Source organism: Clarias gariepinus, chromosome 9 (assembly GCF_024256425.1).
Source record: "Clarias gariepinus isolate MV-2021 ecotype Netherlands chromosome 9, CGAR_prim_01v2, whole genome shotgun sequence".
Taxonomy (NCBI): Eukaryota; Metazoa; Chordata; class Actinopteri; order Siluriformes; family Clariidae; genus Clarias; species Clarias gariepinus.
The window spans coordinates 15,810,462-15,833,010 of record NC_071108.1 but is presented as its reverse complement, the minus strand read 5'-3'; the positions used below and the strand labels follow the sequence as shown (position 1 = coordinate 15,833,010).

Below are 22,549 nucleotides of genomic sequence, written 5' to 3'. Positions count from 1 at the left end.
GTATTTTTTAGCAGGGCAGAGGTGATATATTATGGATTAATATAGATCTTAAGACACCGAACTCTGTCCATGAATGTCTAGGACGTATTAAATCAAGGAAAAACGTGCTGTTTTGCGGTCCTCTTACATGCCTCGCTGAAGGAAGCGTTTTGCTGCAGTTTGTATTCTCGCGAGATTTCAGAGTTTGTGGCGGGGTTAGCGCGCGAAGGGAGGGAGCAGCAGGGAAGTGACTAGTGCCAGGACAGGCACACGGGAGAGTCCTAAAGTTACCCGGAACAGGAGACTAACTCCTGAAGGGCTGCTATATTTCGGGACGTTTTGGCGCTGTTAGTACGAAAACAAAAACGTGTAGGAGGCGAAAGGTTGCTGCAGCACATCGTGCTCGGCTGATCGTGCACTTGTTTTTTCACACTAGCTCCATTTCGGTTGCACAAGAAACCGAGGCGGCTGCGGAGTTAAAGCAGAAGTTTGCGCCTGCCCGCGGCTTCAGCTCTGCAGGAATGTCGCAGAAAGAAAGAACCAAGTTTTATCTTCAGGAGGTTAATAAAACCGTTTGGGAAGTCCCGACACGCTACCAGAACCTCTCTCCAGTTGGCTCGGGTGCATACGGATCTGTGTGGTAAATGTGTATTTTATTTTATTATCTCCTCACGAAGAGTGCTCCATTCATTCCTGCAGGCCTTCGCGTGTAGCTGCTTTGCTAGCTAACTTGGCTAACAGTCGGACAGACAAGTGTGCTTTAGTGCTGGCAAAGGCTAGAGTTCAGTTCTGGGACTCTTGTTTTAGAAGGCTAATTTGTTGACTACACGTTTTGCCCTATTACTATCTAACTAACTAGTCAACCACCAAGTGCAATGGAAACATGCATGTTGTAAGGTTAACATGGCATGTAGTAACATGTAGCCAATGTACGAAATTCTGTTATAATCTCACTTCCTTGTATCATCTTGACGCCATCACCTGATCCGTTTGAATGATTTCATCCTGTTGAGTCTTGTGATTGCTGTTAGGCTTTATACCTGCTCTTTTCACCCAGGGTTAGTTGTATTTGAGCATTTTTTTTAAATAGAAATGATTGCGAGTACATTGCACAGGCTGTACCTTGATCTGAAGTTGGATATCTGAATGACTAATTGTCCATGCAGGGACTGAAGAAAACTGAATTCTTACTCATGTTTTTTTCTCTTTGGTTGTAGAGTCTCAGGATCACCATTTAAATAACATTTACATTGTCTGATACTTGGTGTACAGTACCAATCAAACGTTTGGATTTATTTTCTACTTTTAAGAGCAATCCTGGATTTTTTTCAAAAATGAAAATAACACATATTGCATTGGGTAATTAGATAACAGTCATGAAGTTCAGCTGTCCTGGAATGGTTCTTGCAATTTGTGCATTTGCAAAATCTATCAAATACCATGATGAAACTGGCTCTCATGAAGACCATTCCAGGAAGGCAAGACCAAAACTTACCTCTGCAGCAGAGAAGTTGTTTATTTAGAGTTAACAGCCTCAACAGCACCTCAGATTAGAGCAATTATGAAGGCTTTATGAAGGCATAAGTAGAGGTGCATCTCAATATCAACTGTTCAAAAGAGGATATTGTATATTATGGGTGCCTTCAGCATTGTTTTGGTATAGAAAACTATAGGACTTTGTGTGTGTGTGTGTGTGTATATGTGTATATATTACATTGGTTTTGTGCTAAAAAGACCATGCTGCATTATTACTTATTGACCGTGACATCACTTTTCTGTTTACTGATAAGTGTCTTTAATGAAAAAGGACATGTACTTGTTTGAACACTGCAACTCATTTGCTAGATAACTCTGCTCCCCAGGTAGACAGTGTGTTTTCACTGTGCCAAAGAAGGAGGTTGGGAGCTTATTGCTAGGCAACAGAGTCACCTGGGTTATATTTCATGGGCCTTTACATCACCCACCATTAACCTTATGTAACTGGAGCTCTGAACAGATAGGGTTGGGTCAAAGTTGCTTGCTTTTTCCACGTATAGTCCATGAGGTTTTGTTTATTAGAAACATAGACTAAATTAATGTTTACTAGGGCTCCACCGAACACATTATTATTATTATAATTTTTTTTATTGACTCATCGATTAATTATTTTTTTATCTAATCTTTTAATTTTCATGGTTAATCCAGCAATAATTTTCTGATTTGATGATCAAGGGTTTTATTACCTTGCCAGTAAATAGTTACTACAACTGTCATTTATACTTTTAACCTTTTATTTAAGCATTTTCTCATAAAAATATTCGTTTGCACATAAAAAATAAAAAAGTCTAGCGGCTGTGTAGGGCACCATACTCACCAACTCATTTTATATAGGAAAAAATAAAAAATGTGTACACAAAAAAAAATCAGTGACATTTACTGTATAAATCTGTGAATAATATTAACTGCATTTCTTTCATTTAACAATCTGCCAATGTAGTATAGCAAGACATGCTGTTAGCATCTGCTTATGAGTATCTCCCATTGAGTTCTCGTTTGAAATTCAACTGGATAAAAGTGTGCCACTTCATTCAGCACAGTGCACATAGCACTATTTAATTAAGTGTTTCTTTGAAGAATTACCACATGTACGATGATCAGGGTAAGACCTTTTTTGCCTTTTGATGGCAAAGTTGAGGACGATATTGTAATTGTAATGCACCTCACAGAAGTCAATGTACTTAATACAAATATTATATCACTAACAGAATAAAATGTTATATTACTAACAATTTTTTAAATGATATGCAGCATATATTACAATATATGAATTTGACAAGAAACTGAAAATATTAAAACCAATGCACTCTGCACTCTGAAACTCTGTGGTGAACATTTTCAAATAAACGCAGACATCAGTCATTTTGTCTACTAAGCAGTGAGGGCAGGCATTTCCTTAGAAACCTCAGGATGTCTGCATTTTTAAAAGACAGTCTATTCCTCTTATCATCCAGAATGTATGTGTCCACGCTGAATAGTCACTTACTGTCAGCCTGCATGCATGGAGTGGTAAGGTATTTAGCCTTTTTAAGGGCATCTACTTTTGACATTGTTCCCCCACGGTGGTTTTGCTTTAGAAAAAGCATTACATTGTGCAAATTTAGATTTTTGTAAGAGTATTTGTAATATTCGCAGACCTGCAACAGCATGTCGGTTTGTGTGATCAGCCAGTTGAGAGACCACCAATCAGTGTAAAAAAAAAAGTGATTTACACCTTATTCTGAATGGCGGCTAATTCATCTGTACATCCCTATTTAATGGTTACACACACACAATTACTCACTGGCCACTTTAATAAAAACTTGATCATTTGTGTAGTTTTTAATTAACTAATCACATCACCTGATAATTTTTTTCAAATCAAGGTCTGCTGAAGATTCAGTGCCTGTTGTAGCGTCAGATTTCTGCACTTGACTAATAGGAGTGGAACTGGTGTGGTCCCCAGTTGTTGTAGCCTCCAGGTTTGACGTGACATGTACTTGGGATTCTTTTCTGTTCATGATGGTTTTAAAAAGTGTCTATCATTGCATTCTTGTCACTATAAGTACATGACCATTCTTCTCCGATCAACTAGGCATTTTCTTGAGCAGATATAAAGATGTTACTATTAGGTATCACATCAGCACCTTGTCAAACTTTAGATGAGAAAGATTGGAGTAATACTTGAAATGTGTAGTTGCTTGTACCTCTGACTCCTGTCACCACCTCAAGGCTCACTGGTATGAATAGTAATGACCTTAGAAAGAAGCAGTTGACCTTCCAGCTGTTTTTGTGCACTTGTGAATCTGACTTCACAGTTTAAGCGGTTATTGCTTTTAACATAATGTTAAAGGATTATCATGACAGTCATATTACCATCACCAATTTGTTACCATAAATGTATTAAAAGGAAGACAATTATTGTTGATTATGTCAAAGTTATGGTTCTGTCTTTTCCAGCTCAGCAGTTGATGAGAAGACAGGATTGAAAGTTGCTGTGAAAAAACTCTCAAGGCCATTCCAGTCCATTATCCATGCCAAAAGAACCTACAGAGAGTTGCGGCTTCTCAAGCACATGAAACATGAGAATGTAAGTGTGTGTTGATTAAAAAAGAATATGATTTCTGCATACTTCAAAAGTATAATAATAATTTTTAATAATCAAAAAAAATCATCCAATCAATTATTTTATCAATTATTTTATTAATTATTTAATCAATTCTTTTTAATATCACCTAACTTAATATTACAATAACTAAAGATTTTTGAGCAATAACAACTCTGCAGTAACACTATTTTAAACTGTGCAAAATTACCTAATGCAATTTGTTTGAAAGTGTAACCTACTTGATATTTGCACATTTTTTCTTTGCTGCTGTAACATTTAAATTTCTCCACTGTGGGACTAAACAACTACTGTAACAAACAATTGGATGTCTGAGTGTATTTTATTAAGATTGGTTTATTTAGAGGCATTCTTTTTTTTAATGTTTTTTGGCAGTAGACTACTAGTGAAAAGTAATCTGAGTTCCCCCCTTTTTAAATTGAAAACATGTTGTTGGTGCAGGCGTGCATGGTAAAAGTTTTTAAATTTAAAAAAAAAAAAAAACGGTCCCCATTCCGCTAGATTTACTAGATTTTGCTAGTCATGGAGTTCCTCTGAAAGTTTTGTGCTAGCCCGTCACTTTGTTTCTAGTTCCCATATGTCCTTTCCTTCTTCATTATGCTTCTATGTTGTGAAAGTTTTTAAGGAAGCAGGCATGGTTGTGGTTTGAGCTAGAGCAAACAATGACCAAAAGCCATTTAAATTTTTAAATAGTCATAGCTTAAAAAAATAATGTTTTGCGGATGATACAGTAGTGACGCGCATTTTACTCACACCAGTTTTAGGATGGGAAGTGAACCTTTGATGCTTCCTGTTTTGCTTGTAATATTGTTCTGTACATGCCTTATGCTGAAAACTAGCATATGAGTTCACCCCAATTTTCAGTTTTCTATTTCTGGTTTTCAGAATCCGCTTGAATTTCCGTTGCAGTCATTGTTTCATGTGCATTATAGACATGTCAGCGATGCTTGATTAACTGTCTATGCCCCTATCAAGCTGCTAGAGGTTCTGCTTGGCTGTGTTGCAGCATGAGCAGTTTAACTTGTTTTTCCTTAAATTTATAAAATTATTATTGTGGGTCTGTGCATGTCCGTAATAACACGAGAAAATGTTTGCACAGAACATATTAAGGCCCTGTTGGTTGAGCTGCAGCATGGAGTATTGTGCACATATCTTTTTATTTTAAATAAATATTTTGTCTGGCAGAGAACTATTTGTACGCTTGCTCACTCACTCATTGTCTATAACGATGATTGAGTGAGCATACAGGGTCGTGGGGGCCTTTAGCCTATCCCAGGAGACTTGGGATACGCCTATGCGTATATTGCTGGTAGTAAATCGCAGCCTTTTAAGATTAAATAATTGCACAGGACAGGTCCATATTTCAATTTAGATTTTTTGTGTAATTAATTGTGTAACATTAGTTTTATAGAACATTATTATTTGTATTATTATAGAATAATTTCAATTTACTACGTTTTAAGTCACTTTTGCACTCTGTGTGTGTGAGATAATTCATCAACTCTAATATGATGAACAAAAATGTTGGCTGGACAATGTCCTTATAACCTGAGAAGTGTGTGTAATGCTCTCTCACACTCCTCATATACTCTGACAGATCCATGAAATGGCAAGGGAAGAAATTTTTTTTTCTCATAAGCATTACTGTAGGGGCTCATTTTTTGTGAATATTCTGAGCATCCACATCATTTTGTGTAAACCGAGCAGTGTGAGCATGTAATTTTTCAATGTGCAGTGTTTGTATGAGAACTGGTGGACATAGAAACTGAGCAATACTGCATCACAATAATGCCTAATGTTTTACAGGTAATAGGCCTGCTGGATGTATTCACACCTTCCACCAGTTTGGAGGAGTTCAACGACGTGTAAGTAGCGCTCAAATTCTTTCTTCTTAGCCATGAATAATAATAGATGTCGCATACTTTTGTTTGCAGACACTAATGTTTGTCTGTATCAAGAAATAGTTCACAGAATGACCTTGTTTGGTATTGAGTGAGGTAGAGTTTCAGTACAGATCGTTCTGAACTGAATTACGATCCTCTTTTGCATTCTCTTATGACAAGGATTTTAAAACGTGTGTAATAAAGTGTTTAATCTGACCATAAAATACCTTTACATTTATTCATAGGCTACAGCTGTTTTTTTTTTTTTTTTATGTATTTATTTTTTAAAACAAGTTTGTTTTCCACTTAATGTGATCTTTACAGGATGGTTGTGTAAAATAAAACATTTACATTTTTGCATTCATTTGACAAAATATATTTGTAGTGTAGAAAATATGTTATGGCTTAAACATTTTTGGTTGTTGCTTGGTGACTTTAAGTTATGTAGCTAAAGTATAAATGAAGATTAGTTATCCGCTCAAAGCGTATGGTACTACTGGTTTTGGTGCAAAAAGACATTAATGTCTCAAAGCACAAGGGATTATGCTTTCACTCCTTGAGCCTAGTTGATAATCGTGACAAGATTTCAAGACATCATAGGACAAAAGTGATGTTATGATGTTTTTTTAAATTTTTATTTATTTTTTAAACATCAGTATTTGGATTCTTTTCTTATTCTGTGTTTATGGATATATTAAATAAATTAATATTTTAGAATGTACTATATGGCCAAAATAAATGTTTTTTTTTTTTTAAATATCCCATTCAAGTTTTAGTTCCCTGTTTTCTATTATACAACCCTCTGATCTTCTGGAAGGGTTTTAACGCGTTATCAAAAATTGCATTAAAAGGCTCTGATCTGTCTTTTTCTTCAAACTTTGTGAGGGGGTAAAAAACTTATGTAAGTTTTAAAACACTGTAAGCGCTAATTAATCAAAAATGATGTGGGTTAGTGGTAGCATTCTTGTAGCCATTCAATCAGTGTGGTCTCTGTCAAGTTGAGTTTTGAGACTTTCAAAGGCAGGGGTAGCTCAGTGGTTAAGACATTGGACTACGGTTCGGAAGGTCCCAGGTTCAAACCCCACAACCACCAAGTTGCCACTGTTGGGCCCTTGAGCAAGGCCCTTAACCCTCAATTGCTCAGAAGTATAATGAGATAAAAATGTAAGTCGCTCTGGATAAGAGCGTCTGCCAAATGCCCAAATGTAAATGTAAATGTAAATTTTAAATATAAGAATATAATCCTATAGGTAGTGCACTCTAACCTATTTACGCATTTTAATTTCATGTGGTTGGAGTGAATCGTTTGCTAAGTTTGTTTTTGAGAAAAGAGCTATGGTGGATGACAAAAATGTGTGTTGCTCAGTAAAAATGTAGCTTTTTTTGCTTACTTTAATTTGAAGTTAAGTGTTTTTGTTGTTAGTTTTTGTTTAAAGGGCGGCCTTTGGTTTTAAAGTAATGTTGTAAGAATTGGGCTACATTTAATCCATCATTAAACTTTTTTTAGTTTAGCTTCAAAATGATAACAAAATCAGGAATAAATGTAATATTGAATTTCGATATTTATAAAATTGTGATACTTATAATCGTTATACTTATTAAATCAGCATCTAGTTATTGTGATATCATTCGGATGGTCACTGGTTCAGGTGTTAGAGAGGGATTTCGGATTCAGCCTTGCTTTAGAAGCTAGTTTGTGTCGTAGCTCGCGTTAACTTAGGCAATTTAGAACGACTTACACTACCGTTAAAAAGTTTGGGGTCACTTGCAAATTTCTTTGTTTTTGTTTAGTGATTTATTTTTTACATTTTACAACAATACTGGGGATTTCAATATTATAAAATAACACACATGGAATTATGTAATTACGTAACAACAACAAAAACAACAGTTAGTTGTTATTTTAAGACACAGAGCTCAGGTCAGCTTTCTGTAATAGTTCTTGCAAGAACAGTAATGTCAAGTGCATTTTCGAAATCTGTCAAGCACCATAATGAAACTGGCTCTTATGAAGGCCATCCCAGGAGGGCGACACCAAAACCTACCTCTGCCGCAGACGAGAAGTTCATTTAGAGTTATCAGCCTGAAAAATGACCAAATAACAGCACCTTAGATTAGAGGCGTTATAAAGTCTTTACAGAGCATAAGTAGCAGACACATCTCACCAAAAACTGTTCAAGGGAGAGTACTGCATTTTTTGAACGCCTTCAGCATTCCTTAAAAATAAAAATCAGGAACGGTCATGGCGTTAAAAAGTGACCCTAAACTTAGTAACGGTAGTGTACAAAGCAATTTCTTACGGAGACCAAGTGTTTTTTACGATAACATTAGCCTTGTGCTACTCTGACTTGTTTTAAATGTGGGTTTTGTCAGGCACCTGGTCTCCCCTCTTTCCAGTACTGCAGAATCCACCACTGAGTCTTTTTAAAGTACAGTACCCAAATCCAGATTGTATCAGCCTACTTTCTTTCATGCCTACAAGAACATTAGTGAGATGAAGCAAAAGTGTTTGGTGAGGAGGCTGTCGGTGTTCCAGTTCATTTCATTTACATTTACATTTAGGCATTTGGCAGATGCTCTTATCCAGAGCGACTTACATTTTTATCTCATTATACATCTGAGCAGTTGAGGATTAAGGGCCTTGCTCAAGGGCCCAACAGTGGCAACTTGGTGGTTGTGGGGTTTGAACCTGGGATCTTCCGAACCGTAATCCAATGCCTTAACCACTGAGCTACCCCTGGCCAGTTTTCAGTGGAGTTGAGGTCATGATTCTGTGCAAGTTCTCCTACTCCAACCTCAGCAAATTGGAAAAACCTCTCCATGGATTTGCTTCATGGAGTTTGCTTAGTGCACAGCAGCTGTGTAATGCTGGAGTAGGTTTGGGACTCTTAGTTCCGGTGATGGAAAATTGTAACGCTACAGCATACAAAGAGATTCTAGACAACTGTGCGCTTCTGCCTTTGCAGTGATGGTTTGGGGAAGAACTGTACATGTGGGTCTGGTCAAGTGTCGACATACTTAATAACCAGTCAGCGCCACACAAAGTAGCTCATTCAAGTATGCTCTTCCATAGATCTTGGTTTTTGATATGTTTTATGTCAAGACCAAGTATAGAGTATAGTTCATGGCCTGGAAGGTTTAGAACAAATATTGTAGGTTGGGTTAAATATAAAATCGGAATTAGTAAACTTGCAAAACAGTGCTGCCAGTTCTTATTAGGACATTAGTTCCCGAAAATAGGGTGTGAGGATGTGCCACAAAAAATAAATCAAATGATCAGGTAGTTGGGCCATGCATGTTTCCTGGGGACGGCAGTTCAAGAAAGGACCAGGGTGTTGCTACAGGACTGCTTGACTTGCCGTGGTGTCTGTTGTTACCATAAATATAAATGCTGGATTTACCTCACTGAATGAGGGGCACACACGTGCACCACTTTTCATCCAGCGAAAAAGCGAGATTTGCAATTCAGGGATTAAAAAAAAGCAGTGACTTTTCTTATTAATTCCACTAATTTTTTGTACATGACCAGTAAAGTGCATAAACTGTAAAGTGTTTGTGGATGCATGTGTACATGCATTATTTGTAAGGTGGTTGTAAAAGATTAGATTTGTGTGTTTGTGGGTGGAGTGTGCATTTTTATCTCAGATGCTTTTGTGTCTGTGTTGCTGCGTGACAGAGGGCAGTTTTTTTTGTTTATTGTTGCAGATACTGTGTGTGTAAAGGGTGTGGAAAATATCTCTGAGGGTTTAAGCACAATTTATTTTAAGCCTTTCTGTGTAGTGCCAGGAAGATTCTATTTCATATAATGCCAGTGACTCTGCGGGTGTCATCTGTTAGGGTTAAATTATCTGTTGAACACTATGAATCATTTGTTAGGAGATTGTGTCTCTGTTAGCATTAGCTCAGTGAGCAAAGGAAACAGAGTTGAGTTACCAGGAGGCAATTACTTAAGCAAGCGTTTAATTCTGCACTGCACCCTAATTAAGTCTGCATAGGCAGTGTTGACTTCAGTGTAGGGCCTCCATGTGTGGGAGTTAATGGCAAAGCCATGACAATACTAGCTGCTGACTCATGCTTTTGCAGCACTTGCGTTTTATTTTCTTATATAATTTTATTATATCACCATGAATTTCAGTGTTGTTTGATTCATCCATTCTCAAGCATGTATTAGACGTAAGTTTGGTGACTGATAATAATCTTATTTAATCCCCTGTGCATATAATTATGATCTGACTGTTTCCAGTTTTCTTGCCAAATTTTCAACTTGCACACCTTAAAAATCAGAGGTTACATTATGTGTGGGAGTTTTCTTTTATTAGTTACTTGGCTAAAGTCCAAAGGATGACTGCATGCTCTGCTGTGAATGACAGGTACCTGGTGACTCATCTGATGGGTGCGGACCTAAACAATATTGTAAAATGCCAGAAGCTCACAGATGACCATGTGCAGTTTCTTATCTACCAGATTCTTCGAGGGCTTAAGGTGAGGTATTGTGGTTATGAGCACTTAAATTTGTGTTCAATAGCATGTTGAAATGTATTTAATTTCTTTTTATTGGGTTAGAATCACTTAAAACAAAATCAATAAGTATTGCTATGTGTTTTTTTTGTCTTCTATGCTGCAGTACATTCATTCAGCAGACATTATTCATAGAGTGAGTATTTTTTATTTCTAGACATACAGGGAAAGGACATGGAGTATGTGATTCTATAAATATTCTAATGTTAATACATACTGTTTACTTGCATACATGTATGTATTTACAGTACCAGTCAAAAGTTTGGACACAAGTTTGGATTTATTTTCTACATTCTAGACCAATACTGCATTTTTTTCAAAACTATGAAATAACAAATACAGTGGAACCTTGGATTATGAGCATAATTCATTACAGAAGCAAGCTTGTATTCCAAAACACTTACAAACCAAATTTAATTATTGAAATATTTCTTGGAGGGGGGGTTGGGCTGTGTGTGTGTGTGTGAATCTAAGGTAAGCTCCCCTCTTCTCGTCTTGCACAGTTACCCTTCCTCCACTGTTTTTACACACACATGCACGCACACAATGGAAACACTAAATAAACAAGAAATCTCTCTAATGACACTTGATTGAGCGACACTCTAATGGAATTACTGCTGTAAAGTAAAAATAGAACAAATTAACCTGCACTTTACCTTTGAAAAGAATCTCGACACAGCAGTGTTTCTGTGTAGAGCAGAGAGAAAGAGTGTGTGTGTTTGTGAAGGCAAAAGTAGGAGGGGTCTCTATGTGTGTGTGTAGTCCGTGCGTGCACAGACACAAAGCAGGCTAATACAAAGAGAGAGAAAATAGATATTTAACCTCTCTAATGAGACTTGCTTTTATTTTACACGTGCACTGTACACACACGCGTATAGACACAAAATAAAATATGTTTTACGCGCACACACGTGGTCACAGTGCTATAGTAAACGGTACACGTGTGCACAGATGTTGATTATACCAGTGAGAGACGCGCACTAAGACCCAGCAGGGGAGACGATAACCCACAATTCTGCAGCGCAAAAGAGAGCAAAACCGTTTGCTCAGTTGTGATCACGTGACACTTGGCGTCAAAACAAGAAGCGCATGTGTGATACATGATACTCGGTATTAGTAAACCAAGACTTGTTCTTTTTTCCAAGTAAAAATTTATTAAAGATCTTTTCTCTTTTTGTGGAACAGTCCGAGGTTTCACTGTATAGCATTAGGTAATTAAGTGACAACAACAGACATTTGTTATTTTAAGACATGAAAGTCGGCTGTTATGGAACAATTCTTGCAAGAACAGTATTGTCACATGCATTTGCAAAATCTATTAAGCACCATGATGAACCTGACTCGCATGAAGACTACCCTAGTAACGCAAGATCAAAACTCATCTCTGCTGCAGAGGTGAAATGCATTAAGAGTTACCAGCCTAAAAAAAAATCATCAATTTACAACACCTTAGAACCATTATGAAGAATTAGCATAAACATCTTTATACCACCTGTTTAAAGTTTATTGCATATTTTAAATACCTTCAGCATTGTTGTAAAATGTTGAAAGAAATTAAAATCAGGAAAGACTATGGAGTTAGAAGGTGTGTCTAAATGTTTGGCTGGTAGTGTGTACATATAGGGGTAGCTCATTGGTTAAAATCTTGGCCTACCATTTGAAAGATCACAGGTTCAATTCCCAGCACCACCAAGGTACCATTGCTTGGCTCTTGAATAGGGCCCTTACCTGCTCAGGTTAATAAAATAATCAAAATTTATAATACAATAAAATGTATGTCACTCTGCATAAGGGCATCTGCCAAATGCTGTAAATGCAGTGTAAGGTCTGTTCCAGAATATTGACTCATTTGTTCCATGTGGCTTTGCTGGCTTTTCTATTATTTAATGGCGTATAGTTTAAATTATGTACTATAGCACCTTCAAACCTTTAAACTTATTGCGTATTATAATGGTTTGTAATTAATTAGAACCAACAGAATTAATTGTTCTTTTGTTAATATAATTTTTTTTTCGTCAGGACCTAAAGCCTAGTAATTTGGCTGTGAATGAAGATTGTGAACTTAAGGTAGGTCATGAGCTTTTATATTATTCCCAGGTATGCATTGTAAAGGTTTTTACACAACAGAGATGACTTTCCAGAGCACTTCAATAATATTTTTTGTACCAATAACCTTTCAATGTCCAATTAGCAGTACTTGTATTTTTTGCCCCAGGTTTATTTTACCAATTCTCTGGTGGCGACAAGAATGGCAGGGAGTGGTCCACTGTAATACTGAAATATAATTCTATAGTCCTTTTGTCTTGCTCATGCAGATCCTTGATTTTGGCCTGGCACGGCATACTGATGATGAAATGACCGGATATGTGGCCACCAGGTGGTACCGTGCTCCGGAAATCATGCTCAACTGGATGCACTACAACATGACAGGTGGAGCGTACAATCCTACATGTGTAGTACAACCTTTTTGGCCAATAAAATTATTATGGTTATTGTAAACGTGCTTGTCTGCTATTTTTATATCTTTTTTATGTCACCTGTTCCCTCGCTCTTGAAAAGATAAGTGGCTTTTTGAGGCTAGTTTTTGTGTTTTCTGTAATTTCTGGGTTGGACCTAAAACATACAGTCCTGCTTTATATGAAATCATGATTGTAACCAAAAGGTAAACTTATTATATTTTGGAATTGAACAGGGTTAAAGTTACAGCAAGCATCTAATGTCTGAAGTACTTTTTCTTTAATAACTATTAATATGCAGACACAGAAGTATAAGCCATGCAAATATAATTCCATAAAATTATAATTCCATACTATTTTCTGAAGTTTCAGATCAATCTTTTATGTCAAAAGAGCTTTAAGATCTGAATAGGATAGTGGAACAAAAGTTTAATGGTTTGCTGATGCGCTTTTGCCTGGCTTTATTTTTCCAGTGGATATTTGGTCTGTTGGCTGCATCATGGCCGAGCTGCTGACAGGGAGAACGCTGTTCCCTGGCACCGACCGTATCCTTCACCTAAACACTAAACACAAGCAATTGGTTTTGCTTGTTTGATTAGTTCTTAGTTTTAAATCTTTCCCCAGGTGATTATGCAGTCTTTGTATTCTTTTTTTAGCCTCGCCTTGTGGCTGTTCAGTGAAAGGATTGCTAATAAGGAAATGTGATACACACTTCTAAGAAAGCAACGAGCAGCCTTGCAAGGAATGCCATGCCTCTCTTTCTCTCCTGCTCCTGCCACCCCACATACTCTTCTCTTTCTTTGGTGACAGTGTAATGATTTATGCTCTTGTTTTTTTCAGTTACAGCACCACCTTTTTGTAATGTAGATTTACATGTCTTGACTACTTGGTTCTACTTAACACCACAATGACCGAACCTTTTATTAGGTTAGCTTTGTGGAAGGCTGATCACACCTGGGCTTGTTTTTTGCTCTGGGCAATCCTTTGCTATTTTTAATGATTATGTCATGCAGTGCGATCCCCAAATATGGCTCTGTCTGAAATACACATTTATCTATCTGTCTATCTATCTGTCTATCTCTCTCTCGTGCTCTCTCTCTCTCTCTCTCTCTCTCTCTCTCTCTCTTTCTCTCCCTCTTTCTCTTTCCTTATATGTTTGGCTGGCATAATACATGAGTTTTTTGATCATAAACAAAAACTCTATTTTGCATGCCTTTACTAGTTCTATAATTTTGACAACCTGCATGACAGAATGTAGTGTTTTCACTAATGTTTATTTAAATTTGTGTTTTTAGTTATCTGTCCATATTCACAGCACTCGCATTAAATTGTATTATGCCAAAATGGTCTTTTAACAGCGCAATTCCTAAAATTCCAGAGTTTTCCAGGGTGTTCTCCGGCTTTTGCTTCCATTACTTATGCCAAAAGTTTAAAGTTTGGTACAAAACTGTATTTTTTTTCTTTTTTTCTAGCAGCTACATTACAGAGCCTGTCAAATCCTGTTTATGGAAATGCCAGCAACGACAGCTGCATGTTCATGGCTATGAGGCTATGTGGCAGCATTGTCTCTGCTTTGCCTCTGTTTTTCCTTTATGTTCCAATGTAGACATTGACCAGCTGAAACTTATAATGCTGCTCGTTGGAACTCCAGGACCTGAGCTGTTGATGAAAATGTCCTCAGACTCTGTGAGTGTAATTTGTGGAGGATGCTACAGTTTGTGCTTTTGCCACATGGAGCTAATTTGGTGTGTTTCTGAACTGTGCACTGATTTTCGGACTTCACCAACAAGGTCTTTTCCTGCAGCATGCTTTGACATTTCTTGCATAATTTGTTGCAGAGCTTCTACACACAGCCTTCCATATTTTCCAATGCAAAAAAAAAGTCTTTCAGTTTTTTGTTGATTATGGTAATTCTTGTGCAAAACTAAAGCAAATGCATTTTGTAATGGCTGTTTTAATGTATCTTAATCTGGAAGATAGAGAAGGCTAAGTATAGAGCTTAATGTATACCAGTTGCATTGTGCTACATGCTTTACTAATTTGTAATGTGTAGACTGTGGTGATTTTTAAACTGGGTTATAGGCTTGACTGTAACTTTCATGAATTAATTAACAAATTTTTGATCTTAGCTTTGCTGGTGCTGGCTGTGTTTTCTCTGGGAATGACCATAATGCATCAAGTCTGAATTGTGGTTCTTCGCATCATTTTGTCCAATATGTGCATGTCAATCTTCTGTGTTGCTTTCTCTGTCTCTTTTCTTTCCACACTTCTCTCCATAACAGGAGACAAACAAAAGCAGGTAATCTGTAAAATATATCTGCTATAAGCCCTTGACCTGGCTGTCATAGATATAAACCAACTACAGCAGATTATGCGACTGACAGGAACTCCCCCTGCCTCTCTAATAAGCAGGATGCCTAGCCATGAGGTGAGCGCTCTATGGCCCCTGCCCCACACGTTATGTATTCATAATTCATATTTTTAAGGTGCACAGGCCTGCTCATGCTCATAAGGCTGTATTTCTATTTCTTCATAGGGTAATTGCATTGGCAGTGGTTGTTGATGGAGAAAATCACTTTCAATTTAAACTTAAAGTCATTTGCTGTGAAAGTGGGAGTATATTGAATTTCATTATCAGTTTACTCCACATTTAGATGATTCTTGATTTTTCCCCCAACCCATCCAATAAATTTCAAACAGCATGTGTTGTGCTTATTCACACACTCTTGTTGTGACTAAGTTCTTTAGTGTGTATTAACGGATGTGCATTGAAAAACAACCCATGAATGTGTCAGCCCAAAGCTTGCTGCATTTTAAGCAGAATTTTGTATGCTAATATACAATTTTACAGCCTGCATTTAATTGTACTAGAGGCATTCAAGTCAAACTGGAAATTTTGATTTAGAACACACTTATGAGAGTAAAAATTACCTTTAATTCTTTATAAAAAAATCCCCTTCTACACGAATGTACTTATCAGTGTTTTAAAGCCATAATGGGACTACCTCATGTTTGAAATGCTTGCCAACCAGGAACTCCATTAATGGCCCAAAAATGTGAAAATGGCTTGGAGCGAGGTTAGGCCTGTACGTGGTATCTGGCAATAACTCCCAGCTCTGAGTTCCGGTAAAGAACAAGCAGTGTTCGAAAATGATCATCCTCAAGTTGGGGACAAGTTATCCATCCATTTTTAGTTCCACTCGTTAAATGTTAACGGGAACGACTGGGGTGGGCACTGAGCCATCTAGGCTTCTCTAAAAGTTTTTTGTTACCAAAAGGCTCATCACTGTGCTTGAAGTCTTCTGTAGATGTCAATTAGTTTTAATGCATTTGCTTGCAAGTCCTGATTTGACTTGAACACCCCTCCTGTTTGGGGAAAGAAATTATTAAGATACTGTATGAAGATTGAGATGAAAAAGGTACTGCATTCTAATATGCATTTAAATCATTTTGTTTAAGATCATAAAAATCATCTTATAAAGTCTTAAAGTAGATGATGTAAATCATAAGTCAATTGTTTGGAAGCATGTTGGCCCTAAAATTAGCTGTCCTAGGCCTTTCCTTGCTTTTTTCCATCTTTGATTTTCTTGCATTTAATACAGCTTTTTGTCCCCTAATCTGATTGATGGAGGACGTTTGACTTGCAAGTTTAAATAGCTTAAACAGGATCCTCTTGATTATATGATTATGCTTCTAATGCTTACCCTAAAATAACAGTTAACCCCCTTTCCTTTTTTCCAGGCCAGGAATTATATTAATTCTCTGCCACAGATGCCTAAAAGGAATTTTGCTGATGTATTTATTGGGGCCAATCCACTGGGTAAGGGAAACCACTTGCCAGTATGGATTAGTCACTATGAAGTACATAATTTTGAAAATATCCTTCATTATTTTATTTAAACAGTATTCTTTTTTTTTATGTCAGAATACATAATTTTTTACAAATTTTAACAGTGATGCTAAAACACATGTCCTATAAGATTAATGCACATTCTTTGTATGTATATTTTAGTTTTTGTAATGGCTTGTATGAACACATTACTTGCTGTGTGTACTGCACAACACAAGTTATTTATTTCATGTGGTACTTGAAAAGACGAGCAGATTTCCTACAATGCTATATACTGGTTGTTGATTGGAGTCTCTGTACTATCGCAGCTGTGGACCTCCTCGAGAAGATGCTGGTTTTGGATACAGATAAACGAATAACTGCAGCTGAAGCTTTGGCTCATACATACTTTTCTCAGTATCATGACCCAGATGATGAACCAGAAGCAGAGCCTTATGACCAGAGCTTTGAGAGTCGGGAACTAGAGATTGATGAGTGGAAACGTAAGTCGTGACTGCAAAGTGCAGTAATTAATCTAAGGGTTTTAAGCAAGGTTTGTGCTAAGATGTATACAGAATCTGCTGCTAAACATGAATGTGCAAAAAAAAAAAAAAACATGTATACTTTCATTTTTAAATCAGCATGCTAATTTACCAATGTCTTTAATATCTTGGCAAGCATACAAACTTTGACACAGATGCATGCATACATGCCAAGATATTACTAGTAGAACAAAACTAAAAAGCTTCCCTCCGCAGCAGTACAAACAATGGCATTAAAGACTGGTAGTCACTGTATTAATGATTTGGAGGATTTTGGATTTCATACCTTTAAGAGAAAACCCAGTTTCCACTTTCACGATTTTTGCTATGTACCACTATTAATTCACAAATCGTGAGAGCAAGAATGTGGCCGATAACATCAACTCCTGCTTAAAAATAGGTCTAACATGCTCTAGGGCCTATGGATCTCTATACTAGTGGCGAAGCTGCCACTGTTTTGACTTGTAGGTCCACTGTATATTTTTCAAGCCTGTCTCTCCTCATTCATTGCTTTCTGTAGTCAGTCATAGGCAGCTATAGTGTGATTTGTTTAAAGTGAAGGCAAGAAGTTTAAAGTGCTAGGATGTTATCAGTTTGTTTTGTCATGTTTGTTGATTGCTAAAAAATATGTTGTGCGCAGTAAAATCAGTTCCATTCATATGTATAAGCTGCAATTTGACGAACAGTGGGATTAGTAATTTTAAATTAGCATTTTGTAAAATATATTTATATACAGTGGAACCTTGGATTACGAGCATAATTTGTTTTGGAAGCTGGCTCGATTTCCAAAACACTCATAAATCATAGCAAATTTTCTCATAAGAAATATAGAAAATCTAATTATTCATTCTACAGCCCACAAATACATAAAAATAATTAATACAAAATATAAAGTAAAAATAAAACAAATTAACCTGCACTTTACCTTTAAAAAAAAAAAAAAAAAAAAGTCTAAATCAATCCCGACAGATAAGTGTTTCCATTTATGCGCGCAATGGCATTAAAGTATGTGCAGGTGCTGTGTTTGTGTGTGTGTTTGTGTGCGTATGTGTGTTTGTGTGCGTGTGTGAATCTAGGGTAAGATGAGATTCTTACTTTCTGCCCCTCCTGTCTCCCCCTTCTCATCTTACACAGTAAACCTTTTTCTTCTCTTATTTGAATTTCTCACACACATTAATGGAAAGAAAAAATTTGCATGGAACCTCGCTAATGACACTCGCGTGAGTGCATACTAACGGAATCACTGCTGTAAAGTAAAACAAACAAATTAACCTGCACTTAGCAGAGAGGGTGTGTGTGTGTGTGTGTGTGTGTGTGTGTGTGTGTGTGTGTGTGTGTAAAGGGTCAAATTTGCACGGGCACACATGAAACGCTGAAACAGAGAGGGAGAAAATGGATTTTTAACCTCTATAATGAGACTTTCTTTTGCTTTACACGTGCACACACGTGTGTTATAAGAAACAGTACACGCGTGCTATACACACAAAATAAAATGTTTTTTTAAGCACACGCACGTGGTCACAGTGTTATAGTAAACAGTACATGCGTGCACGGATGTTGATTATACCAGTAAGAGATGCGCACTAAGACCCAGGAGGGGAGACAATTACCCAAAATTCCGCAGCGCAAGTTGTGTATTACGTCATGCTCAGCGTCAAAACAAGAAGCGCATGCGTGATGCATGATACTCGGTACTCATAAACCAAGACTTGTTCTTTTTTTAAGGCAAAATTTATTAAAAATCTTTTCTTGTCCTGCGGAACACTCGCAAACTGCATTACTTGCAATCCGAGGTTTCACTGTATTACTCACAATGCCTCACAGAACTATTTTTAAGTAAGCACCATTAATCGTGGCCTTACAGTACAAAATCCTGGACTTTTCCATGCCTTAAAATAGCATGACAGTTTACCGCCTTATTGACATTTTTGAGTGTTTTGGAGTCTGCTGTTGTAGTTCATAGCAAAAATCGTGGAAGTGGGTTTAAGGGACCAGTTTTGAAGTGCCTGTGAAGCATAGGCGACACATAGGGATCCACTATCCATTGTCTCTCGTTTTTGGCATCAGCATTGACCTTCGTGGACATACTGTTCTTTTAATTGCAACTCGGAATTAGGAATTCGAACAACTTTCACAAAACACAGAAAGCACAGAAAACATCACTTTCTCCCTGTACAGCATTAAACAAATCTAGCATGTTTAGTGGGCAGGTGACACGCATCTTCATTGAAAGACACATTGAAAAAATGTATTTATTTATTTTGTCTTTGAGAATTAGGTGTACCTGTGCCTAGCCATGATCAGTCAATAATGAATTTTGCCTACATGCACGTTTTAGAAAAAAAATTAGCCTATATTGGGTTTTACATAACAGTCAAAGAGTAAGGTGTTACGATATGGATTTGTTTAAGTTCATAGAATTCTTTTAAGAACGCACAAAAAAATGGCACACCAAGTCTCTGCCTCAGGATTTTTTTTTTCCCACACCACTTGCAGAACAAGTCCTTTTCTTGAGAACCTTTAAAAAGTGAAGCCTACATTTATGTGTGGTTAATTGTAGGTGTGTCTGTATTTAACTCGGTGCTGAAATGTAGTCAAACTGTTACAGTTGGTATTTTGCCTCCACATTGTTGTGCGTTAGAAACAGTTCAACAAATTTATTACAACATTATTTTTATGAATGTGTGTCATTTGTGTAGCTGGTTATGAAGAAATGCATATGAAAATAGGCTATAACACTTGATTCTTCATCCTTGCACAGGTCTGACTTATGAGGAAGTCATCAATTTCGAGCCACCTGCCTTTGATGTGGATGAAATGGAGTCATGAGAACGTACAGGACGGGAACTTCAGCAGACTTTCAGCTATGTTTGTTAGCACTGTACTGTTCTCTAATCAGACCGACAGTATGATTTTTAAGTGCCTGCCACTTTATTTTCTTTGTTGTAGTCTTTTAAAAATGTTTTGTATATAAAACATGGCATCTACTGAATTAGGGAGCAAAACACATTTAAGGCGAAAAAAAAAAGTGGCACATTTCATGAGAGTTGTAAAAGAAACCTTCAATAGAATTTGGGAGCATTTGTCCTTACAAATCTGACATTTTTTTCATTTATTTGTCAGGTAAATGGAAGGACATGCTAACATTTTATGTTCACACACACTTTGATAAAACAACAAAAAAACATCTCACCTGGAAACCAAGGAAAATAAATTATTTATTCTTAATTACATTATGTCCCATTACAAACCCTTTAACACTGGAAAAATTTTGTTCATATTTGTAAGATGGAATTTTATCCAAAGACAACGCAGTATTAGTATCATAATAGGATATAATTGAAATCTGCTTCAATATTTTTCTAATTAATTAGTTCATTGCTACTGCTATTTATAGTGTTAGTACCTAAATAGAAGGGAACAAACACTCCTGCCATCAATGTCTTATTTGACATTTCCTGAATAACTTGCTGGGAATAAAACTAGACCCTCGACTGATTTTGACCCCTTGTAGTTTTAGATATAAAATATATTTAAAAAAAATTCTCTGCTACTAGGATTTTATTTTATAACAAGGTACTGAGATCTGTGACACATGTAGCTGAGCTCATGTTTTGTTGGACAGTTCAGTGCATATGCATTAACTTACAGTCTGTGGCTTTGTTAGAGTTTTTTGGCAATCCAGTGGAGACCCCTGTATAATTCTTCCAAAATTTAGCTAAAAAATATTTTGATGTGTGCCATTTAGATAAATTCAAAGAAGCTTGAGTGACTCTGCCATTATATGGAAGACTTTATTGGCACCAGTGATGAGTTTATTCTTGTAATCTATTTCATCTTCTGTTATATATTTTATATGTTCACTCTTCTAAGCTGTCCGTGTGCAAGACTGTAAGAGAGAAAGGTAGAGAGAATGTGACTGCATGATGTGAATGGGTTTTCTTGTGTTTTTGAGCTGTCATTTAGGAAATTCTGAAATGAATGTCAATATTGTACCAGTGTGAGATATTTATATACTGCAGAGGTGATCTTAACTGGAGTGACTGCTTCTGTCTGCTTTATTTCCTACACCAGACTGTAGAGAAAATAATCAATAAGCATTGTTTATTAAAGAAAATAAAGGCAGATATTTTTCAGAGATGTGGGATTTAATTTGTCATGTTTGTGTGTGTGTGTGTGGGGGGGGGGGGGGAGGTTGGATGGGTGCTGTTGAATAGTTGTTTTAATTTGGTTTATACCCACAGGAATGCTTCACACATTTTAGACCATAGGAAACGAAGCTATTGTGCAAGATGTACCCTTTACAGAAAATCAGTGTCTTCTGAGTGCAAATGACAAATATAGTTAAGGAGGGGGAACACAAGTCTTACTACTAAGTTGTTTATGGTTTGCATAATGTAAAAGTGATACCTTTTTTCAGTTGTCACATAACAGTAATTATAACAAATTATTCAAGGAAATTGACTATTATGTCAAACACAAACCCATGCACAACGTGCAGCACAAATGTATTAAAAAGGTCACATGCACTAATTGGCTATAACAATTAAACTGCTGTCAGATGAAGTGACATTGATTATCTGATGATAATGGAACCTGTCAATGAATGAGATATATAAGGCACAAAGTGAACAATCAGTTCTTGAAGGTGATGTTTTGAAAGCAGGAAAATGGGCAAGCAAACATCTGAGCAACTTTGATAGGGACTGGTACTGTGCATCTCCAATTGTGGGTTGTTGCCAGTATGCAGTTATTGAAAGTGATCCAAGAAAAGACAAGCAGTGAACTGGCAAAAGGGTCATATTCATACAAAACTCCCTGGTGTTTGTGAGGTGCTAAGTCTAGCCTGATCCTAAAGAAGAGCTGTTACAACCTATTGCTGAAAATGTTGATGGGCAACTATGAATCTTTTATAATAATAATAAAAAAATGTCCAAACACATCGTGTAGTATAGTTTGCTTCTTAGCAGTGGACTGGTGAGAGTGTCCATTCTGATCTGTGTCCACCTCCAAAAGCACCCACAATGAACATGTGAGCATCAGCGTAAGACCATGGAATAATGGAAGAAGGTGCCCTGGTTGGATAATGTTTTTTATTTTACTCAAATGGACAGCTGGGCACATGTGCATTACCGCCTCACCTCACCACGGAACAGATGGGACCAGGATGCACTATGGGGTGAAGATAGAACATGACAGTG

The 22,549-nt window shown here is 36.8% G+C and overlaps 1 protein-coding gene across 2 annotated transcripts; it reads left to right on the top strand.

The window, feature by feature from the left end:
* Positions 1 to 191: 191 nt before the first annotated feature.
* Positions 192 to 21,488, top strand: mapk14a (mitogen-activated protein kinase 14a). Of its 2 annotated transcripts, none has more exons than XM_053503455.1 (12): positions 192 to 619; positions 3,955 to 4,084; positions 5,927 to 5,985; positions 10,374 to 10,485; positions 10,628 to 10,657; positions 12,541 to 12,588; positions 12,837 to 12,951; positions 13,451 to 13,522; positions 15,326 to 15,405; positions 16,719 to 16,797; positions 17,136 to 17,309; positions 20,110 to 21,488. In XM_053503455.1, exons 1-12 carry the CDS (start codon positions 501 to 503, stop codon positions 20,175 to 20,177), a joined length of 1,086 nt encoding a protein of 361 aa, XP_053359430.1. In that variant the 5' UTR covers positions 192 to 500; the 3' UTR covers positions 20,178 to 21,488. The 2 variants fall into 2 exon arrangements, with proteins under 2 accessions (XP_053359430.1, XP_053359429.1); XM_053503454.1 differs by lacking the exon at positions 15,326 to 15,405 and adding an exon at positions 14,584 to 14,663 and having other exon boundaries at positions 195 to 619.
* Positions 21,489 to 22,549: the final 1,061 nt, after the last annotated feature.

Bases quoted from the DNA above. Each gene is read 5' to 3' on its own strand.
- mapk14a (XM_053503455.1), top strand. From the start codon at position 501: ATGTCGCAGAAAGAAAGAACCAAGTTTTATCTTCAGGAGGTTAATAAA. The intron at 12,589-12,836 runs GTAGGTCATGAG...TTGCTCATGCAG, and splicing joins ATGAAGATTGTGAACTTAAG to ATCCTTGATTTTGGCCTGGC. The intron at 15,406-16,718 runs GTGAGCGCTCTA...CCTTTTTTCCAG, and splicing joins GCAGGATGCCTAGCCATGAG to GCCAGGAATTATATTAATTC.